Below are 23,834 nucleotides of genomic sequence, written 5' to 3'. Positions count from 1 at the left end.
AGCTTAACTGCCCTGCCCATGTAGACGCTGAGACATTTACTGTGGAGCTAATTAATCTACTTGGCACTAAACATGTAGTATAGATACACCTTCCAGGTGTCAAAGGCTAAGGAAACACTGGTTTAGGTTAACCTTCTGCACCTGCCCCTGCTATGTATTACTTTCTCAATTTGAAACATACCTCTGGCTTTTATCAAAATGCAAATCTGAGTTTAAGTAAATTTAGGGAAGTCTTAACTAATATACGATTACTCTTATTTTCCAGGGTCTTTTTCCATGCACATTAAAAACATAAGGAAAAATCCTATTTCATTTTGTGCATCCAAATGCACTTACACAACTGCGTAATGATAAATATTGGTCCTTGTACAAAGTTTGCAATCCTACTGAACATGTAGTGTGGACAACCCAAGCATCCGATAGATAGCTACCGAGCAGGTACACAGCTCTTTACTCTCGTATTCAGTGACCATAATTTTCAAACTCTAGTCAGTCAAGAATCTCTGATTAATACATTAGACACCACAAGAGAGAGGCCTCCCATGCTCTAAGCTTAAAGAGGCTTGGTATACTTGATTGTTGAAACAGAAATGGTAATAAAAAATGGTATTTAAAGGTTTGCTTTTGGGAATTGGTGGATAGGTATATGTATATGTATTAGAATGAGTCAAGATGGGCAGTAGGGCTTAATTGATTTCTAAAAACCTTGGGTCTCGCATACAGTTTCACACAGCCCTGGAAGCAGACACTGTCTAACACAACAAGGCCACACAGATACACACACAACCTGGGAAAGAGGGGGGCATGTACCGCACTGTTCCATAACACGAGACAAGGGTGGCACTAGCTAACAAGGCCCCAGAGTTGGGGGGGGGAGGGGAGGGGGTCAAGTCCCCATTTTGGGGGAACAGACCAAATTAGGAGAAGGTCCGGAAAGCCCAAATTAGTATGCTTGCATGTGATGAGCTATGTGGCTGTGTGATGAACACAGAGACCAACCAGCAACAGCCATGAATCAATACTCATCAGGAAGGAAGGAGAATAGAAAAGCAGAGACTTAAGAATAACAAAGGGAGCCCTCCCTTCCCATCCCTCCTCCCCGAGAGAGTCCCCAAGAGGGATCCCCTGCCCCCTATCCCCTGGGAAGGGTCCCCAAGGCCACCATGGACAGAAAGCACACCACCAGCCTGTTTCATCCACCCCACTGGAGGGAAAGTGGGGGATTGGGGGGGGGAGGGAGGAGGGGGTCTCAGCATTCCACCTCCCTGCTGACATGCTAACACCTGACACCTAAGAGAGACCCTCAGAGTAAAGACTGCATCCTGGTCAGATGTACTTTGACTCTGATGACAGCCCTAGATTTTGGTAGATACAAAGAACTGCTTGATTGTTTGTATTCTTTTCTGTTTTCACTGTGTATTAATAAATTAGCCTATTATCAAATGGAAAGGTTGTGGTCCATCTGAGGGTGGTAATAAGGTATCCGAGTTCTAAATCCAGAGACAATTTAAGCCTAGTACTTAAGAGTGCTCACCCAGGAATCTAGAGACCAAGGTTTTAACCCTCCCTGTCACCCTGCAGGGGGTTCAAATCTGCATATCTCCTGTCTTGTTAGACAGTACTCTAATCACTAGGCCACAGGGCAGGTATTATCCAATTCTCTCCAGCTGTGTGTAAGGGCCATTGAACAAGCATAAGCTGATCAAGTCCATTTGAAACGCCAAGCCACTTGCTGCACAGACATGCCCAAAGAGAATCTCGACTGCAGCATGTAGGAAGTCAGGCCACAGGAAATAGCTGAATTACGGTGCGACAACCGTAGAAATGAAAGTATGATCTTTGTAACATTAATTCACTAATGCCTTAACTTTAACCTACAACTAGCTCCTAACTGCATTTCCTGATGAATCCCACTACCTGCCTTTTCAACGTGTAAAATAAGTCCCAGCTGTTCTGCACCAGGACACACATGAAAACTGAGTCCTATCTGGTAAAGATGTTACATCTATGTGATTAAGTTAAATCCCTGAATGTTTTATAGTTTCATAGTAGCTACGGTCAGGAGGGACCTGAACAGATCATCTAGCCTGACCCCCTGCCACAGGCAGGAATGAATGCTGGGTTCGCAAGACCCCAGACAGGTGATCATCCAACCTCCTCTTGAATATGCCCAAGGTAGGGGCGAGGACCATTTCCCTGGGAAGCTGGTTCCATATGCTTATCCCTGAATCCAGTCAACATTTCTGTAGATCACTGGTGCTCAACCTTTAGGCCCTGTGGCCACATGAGTGGTGCAAGACCACTCCATAGGACATATAGGGCCCTGATGCCAGGCACCGCCCCTCAATGCTCCATGTACTGAGATCTGGTACTGCCCCCTTCTGTCATCCCACATGCCAGGATTACGCCTGGCACTGCCCTTGCACCCCCATCCAGCACACAGGATCTAGGGGTCTGCATGGCTCTGGAAATTTAGCCACTGTTCCCACACTGCCAAATTTCTAGACCAAAGGGAGCCCCCTATGTTGGATGACACAACACCATGGGCCGAATCTGGCCTGCAGGCCAGGGGTTGAGCACCCCTGCTAAGTCATTCTTCCTATGCCCTTCTCACAATTACGTGCATGCACACAAACACATGCATACATTCTAGACAGCAGCCAGAGATTTAAAAGTTTTAGTTTCAATTCTAAGCTTCTAGGAGTTATTCATCAGCTGCAGGCAAAAATGCTCATAATATCTGAGACAGTGCAGTGGTAGAAGAAAGCTAGGCTCCTAAGCTACAGAAGGTCACACCTCTCAAACAAATAAAAAAAAAGAATATGGATTTATGGCATACAGGCAATGAAAGTTATATTAAAGGGTCAAAGGAGAGTGGCATCTAATTAGTTGTTGGCAGAACTATAACATGAAAGGTTGTTTTTTTTTACAGTTAAGTCTACATGAAATTAGTGAGTATGGATGTCTTACTCTCTATTTTATGCTAAAACAACTGTTGCAATTTCTCTTTACTTCCTCCCACTCTAAAATGAGGCGAAATAGAATATTTTCCAACAAGAGTGACCAGTCAGCACCCCAGATGCTACTGTGCAATTACAGAAACATTTTTTTACATTTATGTTGACAAAGTGCAGGTGAACAGCCAGATTAGGTTGCCTGGACAGCTGTCCACATTAGGGTCCTGAAGTTCAATAGGAATTGAATACGGGAAAGGCTGCTACCAAAAGAGGAAAATATTTTGAAAAATTCCTACTGTAGACAATGCAATAAAGAGAAAGTCTTTCTAGCTCAATGGAATCTATTCTTTGTTCTATGCTAGTTAAGTAACATTAAATTAATTGAAAATACATAAATTCTTATCCATTAAACATAATGTAAAAGCAGTCCCTGACAAACTTAATGACAGAACCTTTTGTTCTTACCTTCTGCTCCTAAGAACCATAAATCGACTACTATTTCAAATCCTCACCTGCCTTTGCATAACTTAAACACGTAGCTCCTAGTGTATCATTAGAAGTTTGGTTTAGTGCTCTTATAAGCATTTTCCTCAAAAGAAGATAAAAAGGGAATAGTTGTAAAAGTAGGTAGTCCCAATTTTCTGTGCTTCAATCAACTCCTCTCTTAGCATCCCAGTGTATGGATTTTATAAAATTAAGAGGCATTAAGAATTTACTTGCCATTTTTATTCGTACAGTATCATGACCAGCATAGCATACACTAGATAGTCTTAATGTAGCATGGAGTTTTAAATGCACAAATTTCCAAAAACTCTCCCTAAAGCAAGTGTAAAAAGTGAAAAATTATTAGTTTGAAGTACCTTTCCAGCTAGTGACTAACACACCAACATTTTACAGGAAGTTAGTCCAAAACTGTTTGGCGTTTTGTTTTTGTTTTTTGGGGTTTTTTTTGGGGGGGGGGGGGGGGGTTGTTTGTTTTTTTATAGGCTAGCCTACTAAAAGCCACATTAATGTTCAGCTAACAATGACTGCAACTAACAACTTTTAAATTCTAGTAAAATTCAGGAAACCTAATCCACAAATTTGTTCTCAACCACAAAGTCTAAAACTAGATAAGAAAAAACATGCAGTTATACACAAACTTCTATCCATAGATCAGGGCACCATGCAGATGTATTGCAGGGGTCTAAACATGCCATTTGCAAACAATAATTCTTTATTATACATTTTGGTTGTGCATACTTATAAAAGGTGCACCGATACACATTTTTGGAGCCAATACCGATAGCCGATATTTAAGGAGGCATATCGGCTGACACTAATCCGATTTCCGATACAGCTGACTCCAGCTGGTAAGTCTGTTGTGGTGGAAGGGGAGGAGGGAAGGAAGAGCTGGGGCTGCGCCAGGCGGCAGTAGTGCGGGGAGCAGAGTGGCAGCAAAATTTGGGGTGAATGCAGCATCCTCCCAGCACGCGCTCCAAGCTCAGCCCCCCACTGAGAAAAGCCCCACAGTCCTGACTACAGCCCACCCCGCCCCACCCCACCCTGCACAGATCCAGGGGGCACATCCCCACCCCTATGTCCTCCTGGGGTACAAGCAGCAGCAAGAGCTGCCTCCCACGTCGCCTGCGCAACGCTTGTCCCTGCCCCCTCCCTCACCGCAGGAGACGATGATCTGCACCCCCCTCATTGTCCTTCCCTCCCACCTGCTGTTCCACCATACCGGATTTACCAGCTGGACACAGCTCTCCACGCTGCCGGCTGTGCTCCTTGCTGCCCCAATGCTGCACCGCAGCTACGGCTGTGCACAGCACAGGCATTTATTGGCCAAATTATTGGCCCCATCAGGCTGATATTCAATACAGTGAGTTTTCTTTATACCGGTGCTGATCCGATATCGGACTGATGTATCAGTCCACCTCTAATACTTATGAAATTAAAACATGTAGTGCAAAAATAACCACGACAAAAATCAGGAATCTAGGATGAAATTAAAACAACGTAACAACAAAAAGCCAAGAGATGGTCCAACTCTACTCCCTAACCTTAACTGTTCCCTTTCATCTAACTTTCATTTATAAACCTGGCAGCCTTCCTGCCTTTCACATGTACACTTAAAGAAAACTGTATACTGAGACCTTGCCCACTAGCAGGATGCTGGATTACAGACCATAGGGTATAACAGGGGTCTACCTAAATCACAAAAGGACTTACCAATTTTCATGGGTTGACTGCAGCCTAAAGCTCTAATTCTGCAGTCATTTTGGGGTGGCCTTTTCTATTCAATGTCAGCTACCTGGATTCTCCTAAGTGTACAGAGATGATAAATGACAGTAAAAGGCTGTCCCTGAAAATTCTGCCCTTTCCAGATGCATGGTTCAACACATCTTTCATATATCCCATTTGAACATTTTAACTTAATTAGTTTAGATATGTATCTACAACTATGAGTCCCTCAATATTTTTGTTTGGGAAATTTGCTTTGTCTAAGATATATTTTAATAACTTTGAAATACAAAAACTATGAAGACTACATTATTAGAAGATAATGAAGACAGAGCAGTAGGGAATCCTACAGATTTGACATGTTACAGAGTTATCTTTCCCCAATGCCCAATGTTCCTGTGGATCTGCTAAGCTCTTCCAATAGTTAACACTTCATCTACAGTGTGGATTTGCCATGATTCCAGATGCCACTGGCCAGTCACTATAACTAGACTGGTGTAAAGCTCCTACTGATGGGTGTAATAACTTCAACCTGCTTGGAAACATAAGTAAGCAAAAATGGTGTAAAAAGACAGTCTACGCCATCTCAATTACATTGCTTTTTCTACAAATTATAGGGAAGGAAAATTATTGTTTGAGCCTATGCATTGAATATTCTTCCTTCCACTAGCCACTCTTGCCTTAGTGTTGTCTCAATAACTGGTATCTTTGAGGCTGTTTTATTTTTCCCTTTTGAAAAAGTAGATTAATTTGGTGATTTTGAACACACTTCTAGCATTGACTACAGGTGAATAATGTAAGAGCTCTGCATGGTTTCCATGCCTATCTTTGAAAACACTCCCCAGTTATTACTGGCACTGCTGCCAAGTTTCTCCTGAGCAGAGAATGCCAACTGAATCAAGTTACATGTTGGTTTTGTGAAGCGTATAAATAGTAAAAGTCAAACTGTTCTGAAATAGTAAAATGATTTGAACTCCAGAGTACCCTGCTGCATCAAACAATTAACTTCATGAGTTCATTTTATTAAAACAAGGTAGATCAGGTGGTATTGCATGACCTTTAGTAGCTTATACCAAGAGCAAAGGGAAAAAGAAAAGATTCAAGGAAAAAATAAGCAGTAAGACACGTTAAAAAGTGTTCATGCAGCAAAAAGACAGAGTGCATTAGCTGGAATCACAATCCATCTCTTTATTTACCTTCTTATTAAGCCAATGCCACAGCTTGTTGGTGGCAGGGGTAGATGAAGAGTGGGCGGGAAAAAGACAAGAAGACAGCAAAGGATTATTGAAAAATGCAGTAATAGTATGAAAAACAAACAGACAGACAGTAATCCACAGAATGAAACATGAAATCATTCCAGACCCAACAATAAATTACAACAGGAAAGAAAGCTTTGTAAAAACCTGCAATGCAATAATCCAGGTTTTACCAACATGCATGTTATTTAGAAAGGAAAAGAAACCCAAAAAACCCCCAACTTTACCAAAATGCTTGGCAACCATAGTTGAACAATTTTAAAACAACTCTCAGTGTGCACCAGTATGGCTTGAATAGTTATAGATTAAGATCCATAACTTCAAAGATCAGTGCAGTATAGGTGAAAACATTCTTTGGAAAACAGGAGCATTACTAAATACCAAAAACAACGCATCAGACACTTGTTTTTGAGAATCAAGTTCCCAATCTGAAACAATTAATGGTCTAATTTCAAACCCACTCAAAATGTCATTTGTCAACTGTTCTTAAAAACACGAAACATTTTTATGTTTTAGTAGTATTCCTGCATTCAGACCCAAGTCAAATCATATGAAAAGGAATAGGAAAATTCACCTGATATACACAGCAAAAGATCACAGATCCAATCACTTATTCATGTAGGCTGTCCATAATCAGGCAGGTTGTGCAAACAATAGAGGACAGGTGTATCATAGTGCTTAGGATCAGAAGGGACCTAAACAGATCATCAGGTCCGACCCTGTGCCCGGGGCAGGAATGGGTGCCGGGGTCATATCACCCCAAGGTAGGAGAGAGTACTACCTTACTTGGGAGTCCATTCCAGAGCCTGGCAGCCCAAACTGTAAAGTAATGTCTCCTGATGTCCAGCCTGAACCTTCTCTCTAACAATTTGTGGCCATTATTCCTAGTAACCCTGGGTGGTGTAGAACACCTTCTTCCTAAAAAATCATTGTTTCCTTCTGAAATAGAAATTTAATTCTAATAGCTCTCACCCAAAGTAATCATACACCCATTTTATGACCTTGTCTGTAGTGTAAACTTCAGTCACTAATGGCAGGGAATGGAATGGTTACCAATGTAACTACTATCTATGCAAACCTCAACTGTAGACAAAAAACTAAAGTTTCTATCCATCTGCTCATTCTTCCTTAAAAATAATGTAACTCCACCGATACAAGTTGTGCCTTTTTCTTGTCTATACTTGGGGCTTGTACCATTAACTGGCCACCAGTGACTGAAATTGGGACACATTCCCAATATAAACAAAACCTAAAGAAGTGTTTTGAATTAAGCCAAAATCCGAGAATGCAGATCAAAGCGCAGCTTATACTGAGAGACAAACATACACAGATTCAGTAACAATGCAAAGCACAAAGGTATCCAGTTATGCCACATACTATATAGCTTAAGTGCATCTGTTCCTATGGAAACAAGAACAGAAATGGGAAGCTACAAGAGCTTGAAAAACCTCAGCTGCAAGATTCTAATCTTTTTCCCATCTTCCCAGGAAAGAAATGTTTTATCAGTAAAATGATGTAATAGGGCTGATATTTAATACTCCCACCTCCCTGGCATGTACCTTTATCTTGCTTTCATGGAACCAAAGTAGAAAAAATAATTTAACATGACAAGATAACCCATTTCACAGTAAGCCTCTCTTTTTTTAAATAGATTTCTATAGGGTAGTCTAATGTATCCTGCTCTGCCCCCCATAATGGTTATAATGATCTTATAGGGAAAATTAATGCTACTCCATTAGCATTAATGGCAATTAATAAAAGCAACCTAACTTCCATCCATCAGAATCATTTTTTTCAATCTTTACTCTCTTAAGACATAACAGTAGGTACAATAGCCAGGAAACAACATGATATGCAGGAAAACATCAATACCCACAAATACATGCAATATACTGACCTCCAGCCAGTTTAAATTTTAGCAACTTACTTCCCATTGTATATTGACAGGCAGAATCTTGGGTGCTTTTACCCAAGCCACAAGTTATTTTTTTTTAAAGTTTGGTTAAACCAACTATTTACAAAAGTAGAATTTAACAATGAATGTATGTTTAATGCAGTACTTTTTTCACTACTCCATTTGAAAGCTATTTACATTATGCTACCAAATCCTGAAAGATTTTCTGAAGAAGATACATTTCTACACACTAATGAAAGTGCAGAAACATGTGTTCCTATGTTTCTCAAGTGTTTTTAACTGTGCGATTAATTTAGAGCTTAAAGTACCCATACTTGACTCTGGTAAAAAGACTGAACCACCTACCTATAATCACCAAGTGTCAGACCATGGTCTACTACATCTAGGAAAGATCTTTTGGTAAGTATACAATGAATTCAAAATATACCAAAAAGTAGATTTCCTTGCATTAATAAAAATATATAGTCACTGACTAACATCAACACAATCGTCTTTTATGACAGCCTGGAAAGATGCATGGAATTATTCAGTGGACAAGAAAAGTCCCACGACTGCACGGCGTTGACCAGGATAGCTGTCCAAGTACAAATAAAAATACAAGTGGGCACTCACTGTGTAAAGAGTACAGCAGGTTGAAGTAAAGATGTAATTTAGACTATTCATAAAATATGTGAATAATACACATATATTTTACATTTCTTCAGGGGTGGAAAAGTGGCGGCAACCAATTTCAGCCCCCTGCTCCCACACTCTCTTCACCCCTCAGAAAACTTCCAGCCTCTGAGTTGTTATGTATGTATGCTATTAGCAGAAGGGTAGTACAAGGAGGAAGATCAGTGAGCGACACCAAATATATTTATAAACACTCTTAATTTGCCTAGTCTAAAACAGAACAGTAACAAAATGGACAATTAGTTTCATCAGCATCTGCTGAGCTTTCTAGTACTCCCTTTTGTTCAGCTGCTGGAAGAAAAAATAAAAAGCAACACCTGTCTACTTTTCACCACCAGAACTTTTCTCAAATGGGCACACCCCATTTATCAGCAGAGAAAGAAGAAGGAAGTTGAACTGGCACTACTTTCTTATTTCTTTTCCTCAACAGATTAAATAAATGCTTCAGAAGGAATCAGTGCTGAGAATCTGCTGAGCTCACTTGGAGCCCTCTCCCACATGCTTCCTCTAATTTTTTTTCAACTTATGGAGGAGGGAAAAGAATCTCTCTTCCTGGCCCACCATATCCAAAACTAGGAGATTTTCTCTGGCTGAAGAGGACACATGCTCCTCCAGATGCATCTTCACTCTCCATCCATCCCTTTCTCTTGGTGGCAGGACTTCTTGCCTGTCTGTATAACGTGCCAGAATGTTAGAAACATGCATCACTATTGTATAATTTAGACATGTGTTAGAAACAAACATCAGCAACAGTTTATTTACATAAGGCTGAGGCTTAGCACCCTGCTTCTGCTAACAGAGAAACACCACTGTCATAGGTGGGATTTTCAGGGGAAAGGAAGTACAGATGATCACTAAAAATCTCTAAATTGTAAAAGACACCATTAAACTGGAAGTGATTATATAGTCTCTCTCACTGTCAAAGAAAACAGGAGCAAAACATATCAAGCCAGGGTGCAAGACCAATTCTTCCTTTTCTTTTATTCTTATTATACCATCTTAAAGGTTTCATAACTTAAATTATCTTAATATATACCCCCAAGAAATTCATTGCGTTTTAATGGTTCCTACCAAACAAAAACTTATAATTATGAATTTCAACTGAAATACAATGCATCAGACACTAGATTCATCTCTCCTTTCTCCATCATTATTAGTAATTCCATCACTTACCCTAGCCTACAAGCTTGCAAGTTGTTTTTTATTTTTATTTTTTTGTTTATTACACCAGATAAGTGCCACGCCCAAAATACAGCTGGTTTTATTTTCACAGCTGCTCAAAGATTCATCAATCCTATTAAAAAAAAAATCTACTAAAGCCTCCCTTTCTCCACCCTCTGATATACTGATCTTTCTTCTCTCTATTCAACTCAGTTTAAGTTACCTACCTTACCCATTGCTTTATTTAATCCCTGTTCAAATTTCTTTACTTGCTCCCTCTTGCCCCCCTGTGAATTCAATTTCCTCATTCTCTTTCAAATTCTTCTCTATCCATTCAACCAGACCTCAAGAGCTAAATCAATGCCCACTTAAAGAAAGCTTATAATTCCTCCTACCCCCTACTCCAATAAAATCTTTTCATCCTTTTGCCCAGCAAAACCACTTTGCTTCATTTCCTCCTGTTCTTGTTAATGTTCAGGCCTGCATCCAGCAAATGAATTTGGATGGGCACAGACATGATGTTAAAACATTTTGTATAGCATAGCCCTTCAGTTTTAAGTTGTGCGGGACAAGGACATTTTTGTATTTTACATTTCTGTGATACAATTTCAGTAGATAATAGCTTAATACATATTTATTTAGAATAGTTTTGAAAACGTTCACACATTTTCAATATCCCTTAGCATAATTTAAAAGCAAAAATCCCTTATGAAGATTCACTCAGCCAGTTTCAAATCTTCTTGTGATTTAAGTGTTCCATTATAAAGAAGAAATCAAGAGCATCTTCCACATTGATGTCGTTAACAGAGAAAACCATATGAAAGCTTTATTCTGTCACTTCCTGGAGATCACAACTCCTAACTTTTTCCATACAAGCCCCCTGAGGCGCTGCACTAGGACAGCTACATTTAGTAGCTATGTAGTGTAGCATGTGGGTGAAGTAGCTTAGACTCAATCTATAAACTAAAAAAAGAAGCCATTTTGTAACATTAAATTAGCTTAATGCAACTAAGAATATTCAATCCTTTACACTCAGACTGAGATTAATGTCTTTATCAGATATCATGACTGACACATGAGAAGTCCCCCTTGACATGTAATTGGGCCATATTATTAAGCTAGTTTAACTTTAAAGGCTACTTTTATCAATCACTTGGGCAGGTCTATATTTTGCATTTACTGTGCCAAGCAGTGACATGCCATAACAGTGAGTGCAGAACAGTGTAACGATCTTTTGAACAGTGAAGGGTTATGGGCAAGATAAATGGTTCTATCTCTAACAGTACCCAAGTACAGTACCATAATAATATGTCTATACTGATTCCAGTTTGGGAGGCAGTGTGAATGGAGTAAAGTGGCCAATTTTTCTCCACAGCACTGCCTGGTAGAGCTAGATATCAGGTTAATGTTGAGAAACCTAACCTATTTTTCAAAGTTTAAATATGTGCTTCAGTTTGAATAAAGAGAGTAGAGATAGGGCCTAAAGATATGCGGCGGTACATATGTGCACACATGCATGCACACACACTTTTTCATGAAGAGAAAGGTGAACTAGTGACAGGCTTGCTTTATTTTAGACCAAGAGATCCCCAGGACCCAGTCACACAAGTAAAACTTTTAGCTTGTTTAAGAAAATTAACTTAAATACCTTGCTGTCAAGTTTTAGCATGACCCTTCCAAGTCCTCTGATTGGCCATGGAGCGAGGGCTTCTTGCCGCTTCTTCACAAAGTTTTCCAGAACATGCCACCACATGCTACAACGTTTTGCCATGAAGTTCACAACTCCAAAGTGGACCACAAGCTTTTTAAGAACCCAAACTGTAATAATAAAGAAAAAAGGAATTTAAGATTAGGAATTTGACAACTGTACCATATCTTATTCCTTCCCTCCTAACTCTTCCTTCCACTGGGACATTTAGGAAAAAATAGTATATACATTTCTTTTTTTTTCCCTCTTACCAGAAGTACTAAATCACTTCAACATTTTCAAAACAAAGATTATGCACTTTCTAAAAACTATTCATCCACCTGAAACTTAAATACTGTCATATAAAAGACAGCTCCATATCATCTTATTGCATATACAATGACCTACTGAACAATTCTACTGATTACAGGCACTGAACTGATAGTTTTGTTAAACACAAACAACATCTGTACTTTACAGAATGTACATGGATAGCATATTCAATGTATAATATCTTAGACATGAGGCAACTTTCTCTCCCTCAAAATTTTTACCATTTTTGGCTTTCCATATCTTTAATTCAGTACCTTTCATGTGAAAGAGAGAGCCATATACTTTCATTTATACATATGCTCAGGACAGCAGGAGCTACAGTTAAGTTTGCAACTAAACCATCTTATGGACATCTACATTTCTTTGGTGATGAGTATAAATTCTCTAGATTTGTATTTAGATTCAGCTTGTATTACAAATACATTTTAAAATGTGTTAATTAAGTTAGACAAGGTTCCTTGGGCGAATCTGATATCTTTTATTAGACCAACCCAAATAGTTGGATTCACCCAAGGAACCTTGTCTGCCTATGTCCTTAGACCAACACAGCTACAACCTACACCCCTGTTAATTAAGTTACAATTTCTATGTAAACCTGTACTTCTGCATTTCTTAATTATTTTATATTTGCGGCCTTAAAACTGCATTAACAGATTTTTGCCTTTAAAATATGCTGGTTAGGAAACTCAATTCATTACTTTGACTGATATGCCCAGACCTGAAATTAAGCCCCCTCCTCATCCCCTCCCCCGCAAATTACTGAAATGCAATTTTTAGAAGTTTCATATTGTGAATACAATTATTGCATTGAGATTATTTCTTTTGTCACAACTCAAGATGCTGAATGTCATGCTTCTAATTAAAAAGTAGGTACTGAGACTTTTGCTTAAAATTTGTGTACTTAACTTACCAAACAGGTAACTACTTGAGAAAGGTATGATGTACATGGAACCAGTAGTTTAAAGAAAATTATTAGCAATACAGTCAAAGGAGAAAACTTTAAACTATTATAGAATTCTGTGCTTTTGCACTACATGGTAAATAGGTAATATATTAAAACATATTTTAATAATTATTTTTTTCTGTTGATTCAAAACTCCTCCAAACTAAATGTAAAACCTGCTGGCAAACGCTACAAAACTATATCACTCAACATTCATAGCATGCATCCCTTGGAAATATCTAGATATGAAAAATGTCATGGCCCAAAAGGTCAAATTTTAAAGTCTACAGGGAGTTTATCAAGTTTAACAAAAACCTATTATCTGTAAGCTCTTTCTGTAACAGTTTCTGTTCTTTCCCACAGCATTGCTTATTTTACAGTTTTTCCAAGCTCTGCTTTACTTGTTTACTCGTGGCACCACCATGTGGCAATCTTGAGTACCACCTTCTTACCAAGTAATCATCTTGCTACACTTAGCACAGTTAAATGTCCAAAAAAGTTGAAAATATTGTGCGAGGTTTACATTTTGGTTCCAGAGGGAAAATGAAGTCTTACATTGTAGCTTTTTTAACCTAATTCAATTGATAATAAATGCATAAACCAATTAAACTACTGCTCTGCAACACAGGTATGGCTGTTCTTTTACAGAATACACATCATTTTTTCTAAAAGTGTGCTTGCTGTTTAAACAGAGAGAGGGAGAGAGACAGGGAAAGAGAGAAAACTGAGGGGCAAGCAAAAACAAAGTAGAAGCAACAGGTACTTGACAATAAATGTGCTCCTAGTTATATGCACTCAACACATTGAATGAATGTTTCCGATCTTCCTTGTAGGTTGGCTGCTTGTTCCATGCGGGTTTTAATGATTGGCTTTCATTAAAATTTTACACTGATATTGCTCTCTCTGTTCTACATTTTATAACAATTTATGTATATATTCCTCTCCCCAAATAATATACCATTAAGAGAATACATCATTCTGTTGAAGCAAAAATGGTTTAAGCAAAAATTCTAGTAGTGAGAAGATGTTTCTGATGCATGAAATGGCAATTAGAGTCAAAGGCCAGTTTACGAACCTTTGGGTAAATCAGCCTTTCTTTACATAAATACCTGCTGCTCTAATGCAAGAAGTGTTTTCTCTTAGGATCATCATGCCCTTGACTCTAAAATATCAACTTAAGTGAACGTGGCTTAACTAAGGGACCTATTATTAATATAAAAAAATCATTTCCAGTCACTCTGTTATTATACGTTTGCTCTGTGTACTTCCTCTCCTTTGACAACCCAATTTATTCTTTTACCCTACAATATTTACTGTGATCCAGTGTTCTAAATGTGGTTCAGTTCATGACCGAACCACCCCTTCCTAAGATACAGCTGCACTGTTAGTCTGAAGTCAGGGAAAAGGCAAGGCAAGGCGGCACCTTAGAAATGGATTCAGAGAGACCACCCTACCCTGCTTTCTGCCCAATGTAATTACTGAGATTAATAACATTAAATTAATAGATTATACTAGCAAATGAACCACTGTGATAATGTATGAGGACTTTTTATATAAAACAAACCATAAGATTTTCCTAAATTGATTCCTATTTGTACTGAAGCATCTTTTTAGATAAAAAGTGTACAGGGATGGAAAAAAAGTCTATCACGACCCTCGGTAAGATGTTCTATTGGACTGACCCACACCATTAAATTTGTACGTCAGTTCAAGTCTGAATTTATTTAGCTTCAACTCACAGCCATTGGTTTATATCTTTGTTCACTAAGCTATAAAGCCCTCTTATCACATTGCTCTTCACACTGATATTTCTAGACACTGATCAAACTGCACCCAAAGCTCCTTTTTCATAAACTGAAACCTTTTTCCAAACCTTCAGTCATTCTCATGGTTTTTCTCTGAAGACTCCCAAATTTTTCAACATCTTACACTGCAGTAGCAGCTGTAAGAGAATACGACACTGCAGTAGCAGTGTCAAACATGAATAAAAACAGCCTCTCTTCTCATACATCCAAGGAAGAGCCTCTTTACATTAGCTTTTCTGACAACAAGATTGAACCACTCTTTACAAAGCCTGACCGAAGTCTTTTAGAGTCACTGTTACTCATGACGGAGACCATCCTGCATGGTCTGGTTTCCTGTTTCTAGATGTATAATTTGACATTTGGCTACACTGTCTGAGCCCAAGGAATCCAGGTCACACTGTATCAAGGACCTGTTCTCTGCTCTGTTTAACAATGTCTGCCTGAGTCACCTGCTAACAATGTTCCATGTTCTTTCAGATCACTGTTACAATTAATTGTTACATGGCATAAGCCAAGAACATCTACAGTTACTTTGGATGGGCCTTACATGGTTTGTTGGGTTTTTTAAAAAAAAGAAAAAAAAGATATAAATGCTACTTTCAGTTGATGGTCATGTTAAGAGCATATTCTCTCACAGGCATTCAAATGAGCAAAAAATGGACATCCTGAAGTGCTCATGATTATAATCACAAGTGAGCTCACACTACTTCTATCAAGAAGTATATTATTTGGTTTGCTAACCAAATGAAGCAGCCACATTAAACTGCAAAATAAATTAAATTGAAGAAAGCACTTAAGACAATGAAATATGATTTTGACTGAGGAAACATGGACACAAGGAGCACTGGAAACAAGAATTAACTACCTTAACTCTCCTACGCCATCAGTCAATGAAGATCTAAAAGCAAGATGCATATAGTTTTAAAACAGCTGCTGAGATGCACAGCAAGCATAGGTAGTGGAAAGGGGGGCCTAACGGGGCTTAGCCCCCTCAAATACGGGGCAGTAGTAGGGCGCCAGCATGCTCGGGGCGGGCAACAGCAGCACTGGGAGGGGGGATGCAGCCACCCCAACATTCACTGTAGCACACCCAACCCCCCTCTCAGCACCACTGCCACCTGCCCAGAGCATGCACGCTCAGCCCCACACCCAAAAAAATGTTATTCCTTCCCCTACAACAAATATGATTTCTATTTTACAGGTGGGAGAACTGAAGTCTTAAGATAGTAAATAAAAACTTTAGATAGCCTTAGAGTATTCTAAAAATTAGAAAAAAACATCTTGTCCTCCTTATAATAGCAATTAATATACTAAGTAATCCAGAGTATCTTTCATTAAAATTACATAGAATTTTCCCCCACCCCAAACAAGGACAAAAGGAACGAAAAGCAAAAAGGAAAAACAATCCTGGCCATATGCTACAGGCTGCTAGGAAACACATACAAGCAGTAACAATTCGTCATGTATTTTTATGATGTACAAATACGGTACTCCTGAATGGCACTAAACATTTAGGCCACTGTACAATAATAAATACAAGCAAAGCAACGCTTACATTTCATGGAAGGTAACTGTATGATACAGGAGGATACTAAGCAGGCAAGCCATCTGAAATAACTTATTTACAACCAGGAACTGACTGAGATTGTGAAAATAGACTTCAAACCAGAAACTACAAGTTAATTGAATTCAAAATACATCAATACAAGATTAGGTTTTAGGAAAAGACATTTTGAGACCCACAAGTGGAAAGTGAAAGAAGATTCCACATCTTCTATTTGGAAAAGGGTATGTTACACAGATATGAAAAGGCTAGGATTTTCTGAAGTCCTATTTAACCATGAATTAATAATAACCAATTACCTGCAATAGGCACTGGCAGTAACTGCACAATCCAGAGATTCAACCAGATCTGGACTATGATGATGGCCCATACCAGAGTAACAAAATAGATATCACTGGTTTTCTTCTTTCTAAAAAAAGCTCTAATTTCAGGCTTCTGTCTACCAGAAGTGGCTGATAAGGAGGAAGACGACGATGAAGTAGGAGGGCATTGTTCACTTTCCACTGTTCCTAAAGAAAAGAATTTACTACATTAAAGTCTATCACCAAACATAAAATATTTCTAAACAGCTCACTATCTGTCATAGGTTCTTAAATAATGAGGTACAAACTTAACAAAACAACCAAAACAAACCAACCAAAAACAAATAAAACTTCCCCCTGTTCCATTTGCCACAAAAAAACCCAGAAAAAGGTATATGCTTGTATTGCTAGATATAAACTGAAAGGGAGAATTTACTGTAGTTGCAATGGCAAAGATTATTAATGTTATTTTGTCTACAGGTTCAATAACATTCTAATGTTTGCTTCAGGCTATTTTTGATCAAAAAAAATCTCTGTACTTCAAAGCAGATATAGCAGACTCTGAAAAGAGTGTTTCCATGTTACAAATCACTTAAGTATAATTTACTTTTCTAATTTTCAGATACAGTCCCACTACAAGTATTTATTCATGTCATGATCTTAAAATTGCTGGCTTGTCTATCACACTTTAATAGCAATAGAAAACAGCAACCAAGAAAGCTAACTTAAAAAATCTGTGGATAAGTTTCACTCATCTTGCTCATGTAGTAATTGTTTGAAATGTATCATCTTTCTAGTTTACAAACTAAAGATAAAACCATGGAAAAATAAATTTAGTTAATACCGATTACAAGTGTGGATGTCTCATTTCTAAATTAACCCTCAATCTACAAACTATTAACATGCATTTTATTTCTGACAAACACCAGACAAGAATTCTCCAACAGAATTATGTGGTTCACTTCTGTGCTTTAAGTTTAAAAAAGATTAATTCTAGTGTCAAGGAGATTTGCAACTGGCTTTCTTGATGGCCTGTAGACCTCTGCAAGAAAAAAAAGTGAATTCCCCATGTAGATGGCCAGTTAGGTAAATTGCCCTCAAATGCAAGTCAGTGTTCAAAGAAACTTCCTATTCAGCACCAAAATTTCAAATGAGATATTTTATTGAAGCAAGGTGCCTTGTTTTAGCTGATAATCAAGAAGCTTGCTATGCATTTACTTTCTAAACTGATTTTACATACAGTATCATTATAACCAACACCAACATAACTTGAATGGTCTTTCCACCCCTGACATCTGTTGGGAAGACCATTCATCCAGCTCCAGCAGGTCAACCAACTTCCTGGCAGCTACTGCCAACCTGTTCCTGTCACAGGCTGTGGAAGGACAAACTAGGGATAAAACCACTCTGGACTTACTGCTGACATAGTAGGTGACCTGAAGATTTGAGGTACTCTGGCCTATAGTGATCACAACCTAATTAGATTCACCATCCACCAAAAGGCTGGGAATTCAGTCAGTAGAACAGAAGTCCTAGACTTCAGAAGGGCAGCCTGGTAAAATCAGGAGACTAGTTAGAAAGGCCAACAACTGGAAGATTTGGGAGATCAGGATCGGTGGTGCTTCCTTAAGGGGGCAATTCTCACTGCTCAAAAATAGGCCATCCCTGTGCGGTCAAAAAGCAGGAAAGGAGCCCAGAGACCCACTTGGCTCAACAGGGATATTAGAGAACTTCTGAAAAAGAAAACAGAAGCATGTAAGTGATGGATGCTGAACCATTTTTCCAGAGAGGAGTACAATCAGATGGCTAGGAGCTGAAGGTATGAGACATGGAAAGCCTAGGCAGGCATGGAGATCAAGCTGGCAACCAAAATAAAAAACAACAGAAAGTCCTTCTATAAGTACATCGGGAGCAAGAAAAAAAACAAAAAAAAACAAATCAAGCTCCACTGTTGGACCCCTACTGAATAAGGCGGGGGAGCCCACACGATTCCCACAAAAAAGCAGCACTCCTATTTACTTCATGCTGGTATTCCTAAAATCAGATGGGAGCTGTTCACCTGTCCAGAGGCCCAGGAAATATGGGGAAGACAACACTCCACATGAAATCAGTCCCAAACAGGTAAGGGTACTCTTAGAACATTTGGACATGTTCAAGTCTGCTGAGCCAGATGACCTGCATCTGAGTCTTAAAAGAACTGGCTAAGCTCATAGTAGGGCCCCTGATGAAGCTGTTTGAAGAGTCATGGAACTTGGGAGTGGTCCTGAACGACTGGAAGAGGGCTAATGCAGTACCCATCATTAAGAAAAGGAAGAGGGATGACCCTGCAAACTACAGACCGGTCAATCTGACTGCAGTCTTGGGAAAAATCTTTGAAAAAATTGTCAAAGAGGCCACTAACTACAAGCTTGCAAATAATGGGGTATTAACAAGCAACCAGCATGGTTCTGCCAAGGGCAGGTCATGCCTAACAAACCTGGTGTCCTTTTATGACCGGGTAACTAACCAGCTGGACAAGAGACATGAAGTTGACATTATTTACCTAGACTTCAGCAAGGCCTTTGATATAGTATCCCATGAGATCCTTTCAATTAAACTAGAGGGTCCTGCCCTAGACCAGTCTACAGTGCAGTGGGTTGGCAACTGGCTCAGAGGCTGATCCAAGGAAGTTATAATCGATGGGCTGGCCTCATCCTGGAAAGCCATCTGCAGTGGTGTCCCCCAGGGATCAGTGCTTGGGCCTGTGCTCTTTAACATCTTTATCAAAGATTTGGATGAGGGGGTGGAAAGCACAATGATTAAGCTTGTGGATGACACCACACTGGGGAAATGCAGGCACATCTGATGCTAGGGTAAGGATCCAGGATGACCTTGACAGACTGGATCTATGGTCTGAACACAATCAGATGGAGGTTCAATGGGAACAAGTGCTGGGTCCTCCATCTAGGTAGGAAGAACCTGCACCATAACTATATGATGGGTGGTGGTCCACTGCCTGGTACTGCATCTGAAAGGGACCTGGGGGTGACAATTGACCAGAAGATGAATATGAGCCTACAGTGCGATGAAGTTGTCAGCAAGGCAAACAGAACTCTGGCATGTATCAGCCGATGTGTTGCAAACAGATCCAGAGGTGCTCTTCCCCCTCTACTCGGCATTGGTGAGGCCATAGCTGGAGTACTGCATCCAGTTCTGGGCACCACACTTCAGGAAAGGCGTAGATAAGCTCAAAAGGGTACAGAGAAGGGCCACCCTTATGATTAAGGAGGATAGGCCTTATGAGGAGAGACTCTGGGAATCGGGTTTGTTAAGTCCGAGCAGGAATGACTTAGAGGTGGGCCCAATCCTGGCACACAGGAATGGGTAAGAGCAGTGGTGGTCCCCAGGGCCCAATCTGGCCCACACATCAGCTCTGTGCTACTCACCTGGCCCTCAGGGCCAAAAGGCTAAGCATCACTGCCCTAGGCAAACAGTGAATGAGGGATAACCCTGCCAAATTCAGCATCTGCTTTAGGGCCTTCACAAGAGGACCATCAGCGGAGCTGTGTTCTGCCAGACCTGGAAGATTACTTGAGGGATCAGAAGTGTGAGTAGGAAAACATACAGAACTCTTAACCAAAAGACTATTGAAATGCATCTGACATGGAACCAATACTGAGGACGCCCCTAGAACAGAAGTGATGCAATTTCCTGTTGACTTCCTGCACAGAAAAGAGTTACCTCTCAATCCTAACATGGGAACTGCAAATATATAAATCAGCATACCACATGTGCTGATTACTGGTCCAAGAACTGCCTTTCCTAACATGCCATCCCTTCCAGAAACTTGTCAAGCTCTATTTTAAAGAATTTAAGTTCTTTGCTCCTTCTACTTGCATGCGATTACTGGCTCCAGATGGGATTGAGGCTATACAGCACAGAAACTGCTGCAATATGAAATTCAACGTGACCCTCAGTCACTGAGTAGAGTAGGACACCACTAACTATGTGGTGACCTGTAGGGTCTCCTCTTTCTTGGCTACATGGAAGTCGCCAGCCAGATCCATGAGGTTAAGTGGGCAGAAGTGCCAGTTAACAGCCTTGGGTGGGAGTGCAGTCACTTGCAAGAGCCTGCGTACCAGTGCAAGCTTCTGGCACATGAGATCAAAAAGCATGCACCAAGTGACCCAATTCTCTGGTGAGAGGAGCACACTGGAAAATGGAGCTGCTGGTGCAGGAATGGGGTCCATTGGCTTATGTACAAGGGGGTTATGGATCTATTGTGGGCTACAGGAGTAGGAACTGATATGCTTGCTACTGAGGGGCAAAAGCATGGTCCCCTGGGGCAGCCAGTCAAAAACAATGCTCAGCTGCTTTCAGCACTCTTCGGCAGCCAGGGAAGCCTGAAAACCATGCTGGGATGCACAGGGAGCCTAATGGTTGCATGCCATCAGCAGTGCATGCTATCTGTGCAGTACCCACAAGGTCCCTGGACCACCTTTACACCCTTCTCCTGGTACATATTTCTACTAGGAGAAAACAACAAAACATGATAATTCTCATAGTGTTTTTGAACATCTGTACATAGCAACCCAGAACTGAAAAGAACTGAGAACATTCATCCCTATTGATAAGTTATGAAGAAATACTCCCACTGGACAATGTTAAATCAATCAGAGAAGCTACTTTTGTTAAAAGTAGACAGGGAGCTCCACATTCATTTCTTTCTAGCTGCGAACCAAAGTTCAGTAAAAAATTCTCAAAAATGAAAAATAACAGTCATGTTCCCAAGAGAGTTTCCACAGCAGGCTTTTATCTGTAGAAAGATGAAGTGTTATCTTTACATCAGAAAGAAGCATAGATCATCTTCAGAGCAGATTCTTTTTTATCTCTTTAAGATAAACTCTTCCAAATCTAGCACCCAAGAAAAAAACAAAGTCTAGCTAAAACATGGAAATACCACATTTATTGGAGGCTGCCTGTTATTTACCAGCAACACATCCAAAATTCTCTTAAACTCTCTCTCATATTTCCAAAGACAATGCATCTCTTATTAAGGAAAAGCAAAAAAAAAAAGAGAAGGCTAGAAATTAGTATCAGAAGCAAAGAAATAAGAAGAAAAGTTGTACTCAGGATGTTTAATCCTTAAAATCCTTTCCTGAAAACAAACAAGCGGGGACTGTTTACTTGACCAGAGGCCAAAAGAACATGGGGAAGACAGACTACACGAAATCAGTCCTGAACAGTTGAGAGGTCTCCTACTACGCTTGTGTTTTCCAATGGCTGGAACAAGAAGACTGGATTGTGGTGATAAGACTGCCACAAGAAAATCAAACTCCACTAATGGCTTGCAACCCATTAGGCATTGAGACAGTGGAGTGCTTGCAGTACTCAATACCAGACCCATGCCACAAAATAATAAAAGTGATTAAAATTGTTGGCAGAGACCTGACCCGCTCATCACACGTATGTACCTACAAAAGCAAGAAAAGGCTGAGCCAGTGAAGGCAAGGTAACTACATTCAATTGACCTAGCAGCTAAAGAAAACAAAAAAATTAAATATGCATTTCAAGAGAAACCTGTAAAAGGTGCATTGAATACTGGCAAGATGTCTTGTATGTGACATCCTAACATTTCCCAAAACGGGTTTGGTGACACCTCTAGAAGATCCTGTTGGACCACTCAGACCCATCACCTATAAACTGACCTATAATTGCAGGGGCTGCGGAAAAAACACAGTCTTCACACCTAGACAAATCCAGAACAGGATCCGGGCAACTGACAGATGTGTTATGATGATCAACCTTTTTCTCCCTGTTTGTTTGGACTCTAATTGGCCAACCATCAAGGAAAAATGCTTTTAATCTATACAATTAAACAGTATAAAAACTAAGCAATTTGCCAGCAAGGTGTGTACAGTCCAAGAAGCCATCCTGCCACCCAGGCAACAAATGAAGGATCCACGCTTTGAGGCTGTACAAAAACTGTTTCCTGCCTGCATTGGGTAAAAATCTCTGTGCAGCTAAGATACTACTAAGGGCTAATAGCTTATTTCATATTGGGAGAGTCTTTTCTGTCATTGAGTTTTGTAGTTTGTTAATAGTTATTAAAGTAAGCCTTTCTGCTATTCATCAACTGAGTGTTGCATCAGTTCATAAAGCAATAGGTTAAAAATTCAGTTGCCAAGTGCAACAACCACTTCTGCCCCTGCAGGCAGCAGTTTATATATTTTTAATGGATCAATCATTAAAAACTAAAATTATGTTACTACTGCTGCATTTTTCTCCTACTTTTTTTTTTTTTTTAAACTAAATGCATCAATTTCATGGGAATTAATGTGATCGTTTGTGAGTGGGTGGGGGGAACCCTTTATTTCATGCTGTTAGAACAAATTCAAATGTTTTCTTACAGAGTGTTCAGTCACCTGAGGGTTGTGATGAATGTTCTTCATTACTTGACTCATATCCTGTGATTGCCATAGCAATTGCAGAAGCCGCAATGGAAATCATTTGACCAGGAAGTTCTGTCCCTGTGAAAACAAACGCACACAAGTACATAGTAGCCTAGAAAATAATTGATAGCCTTTAGATAAACCTGAAATTGGATAACTGTTTGGACAACTTCTAGGAGAATCATTTCAGAGGATAAAAAAAAAAAAAAAAAAAAAAAAATCACTACTCAGAGGCTTCAGAATGCACAAGTTCTTATTAACAACCACATGCTAACCAGATTAAGTTTCTTTATGGCTGACTAAGTAGCACACCAAAAATCTGATCAATCAGAAGGAGCTTTCTTTATCCAAAAATAAGGAATTAGCATACAGATGGTATATAAGAGAATTAAGTTCCGTCTGAAGCAACAGATTTATATATTATTCTCAGAATCTGCATGCATGAATCCTAAGGAGAAAACATTAAAATAAGGTATTCCAAGCACTTTTGATTAAGGATTAAAAAAAAAAAAAACCCCAAAAAACCAACAAACCACAAACTTGAGTGGCTAAATTTCAGTCTCCTCTGCAAATCATTACAGA

The 23,834-nt window shown here is 39.6% G+C and overlaps 1 protein-coding gene across 3 annotated transcripts in view; it reads right to left on the bottom strand.

The window, feature by feature from the left end:
- The window catches only part of TMEM245 (transmembrane protein 245), a 138,056-nt gene that overhangs the window by 84,978 nt on the left and 29,244 nt on the right, over positions 1-23,834 (bottom strand). For all 3 annotated transcript variants that reach the window (XM_059728580.1, XM_019479161.2, XM_014611418.3), the window contains exons 4-6: positions 23,226-23,330; positions 16,819-17,028; positions 11,836-12,005 (exon numbers count right to left, since the gene is read on the bottom strand). In XM_059728580.1, the coding sequence (XP_059584563.1) occupies positions 11,836-12,005; positions 16,819-17,028; positions 23,226-23,330 (485 nt within the window). The remainder of the gene's footprint in view (positions 1-11,835; positions 12,006-16,818; positions 17,029-23,225; positions 23,331-23,834) is intronic.

This window comes from Alligator mississippiensis, chromosome 5, assembly GCF_030867095.1.
Source record: "Alligator mississippiensis isolate rAllMis1 chromosome 5, rAllMis1, whole genome shotgun sequence".
Taxonomy (NCBI): domain Eukaryota; kingdom Metazoa; phylum Chordata; order Crocodylia; family Alligatoridae; genus Alligator; species Alligator mississippiensis.
Note: the sequence above shows the minus strand (reverse complement) of the source record. Positions and strands in the feature narration are given on the sequence as shown.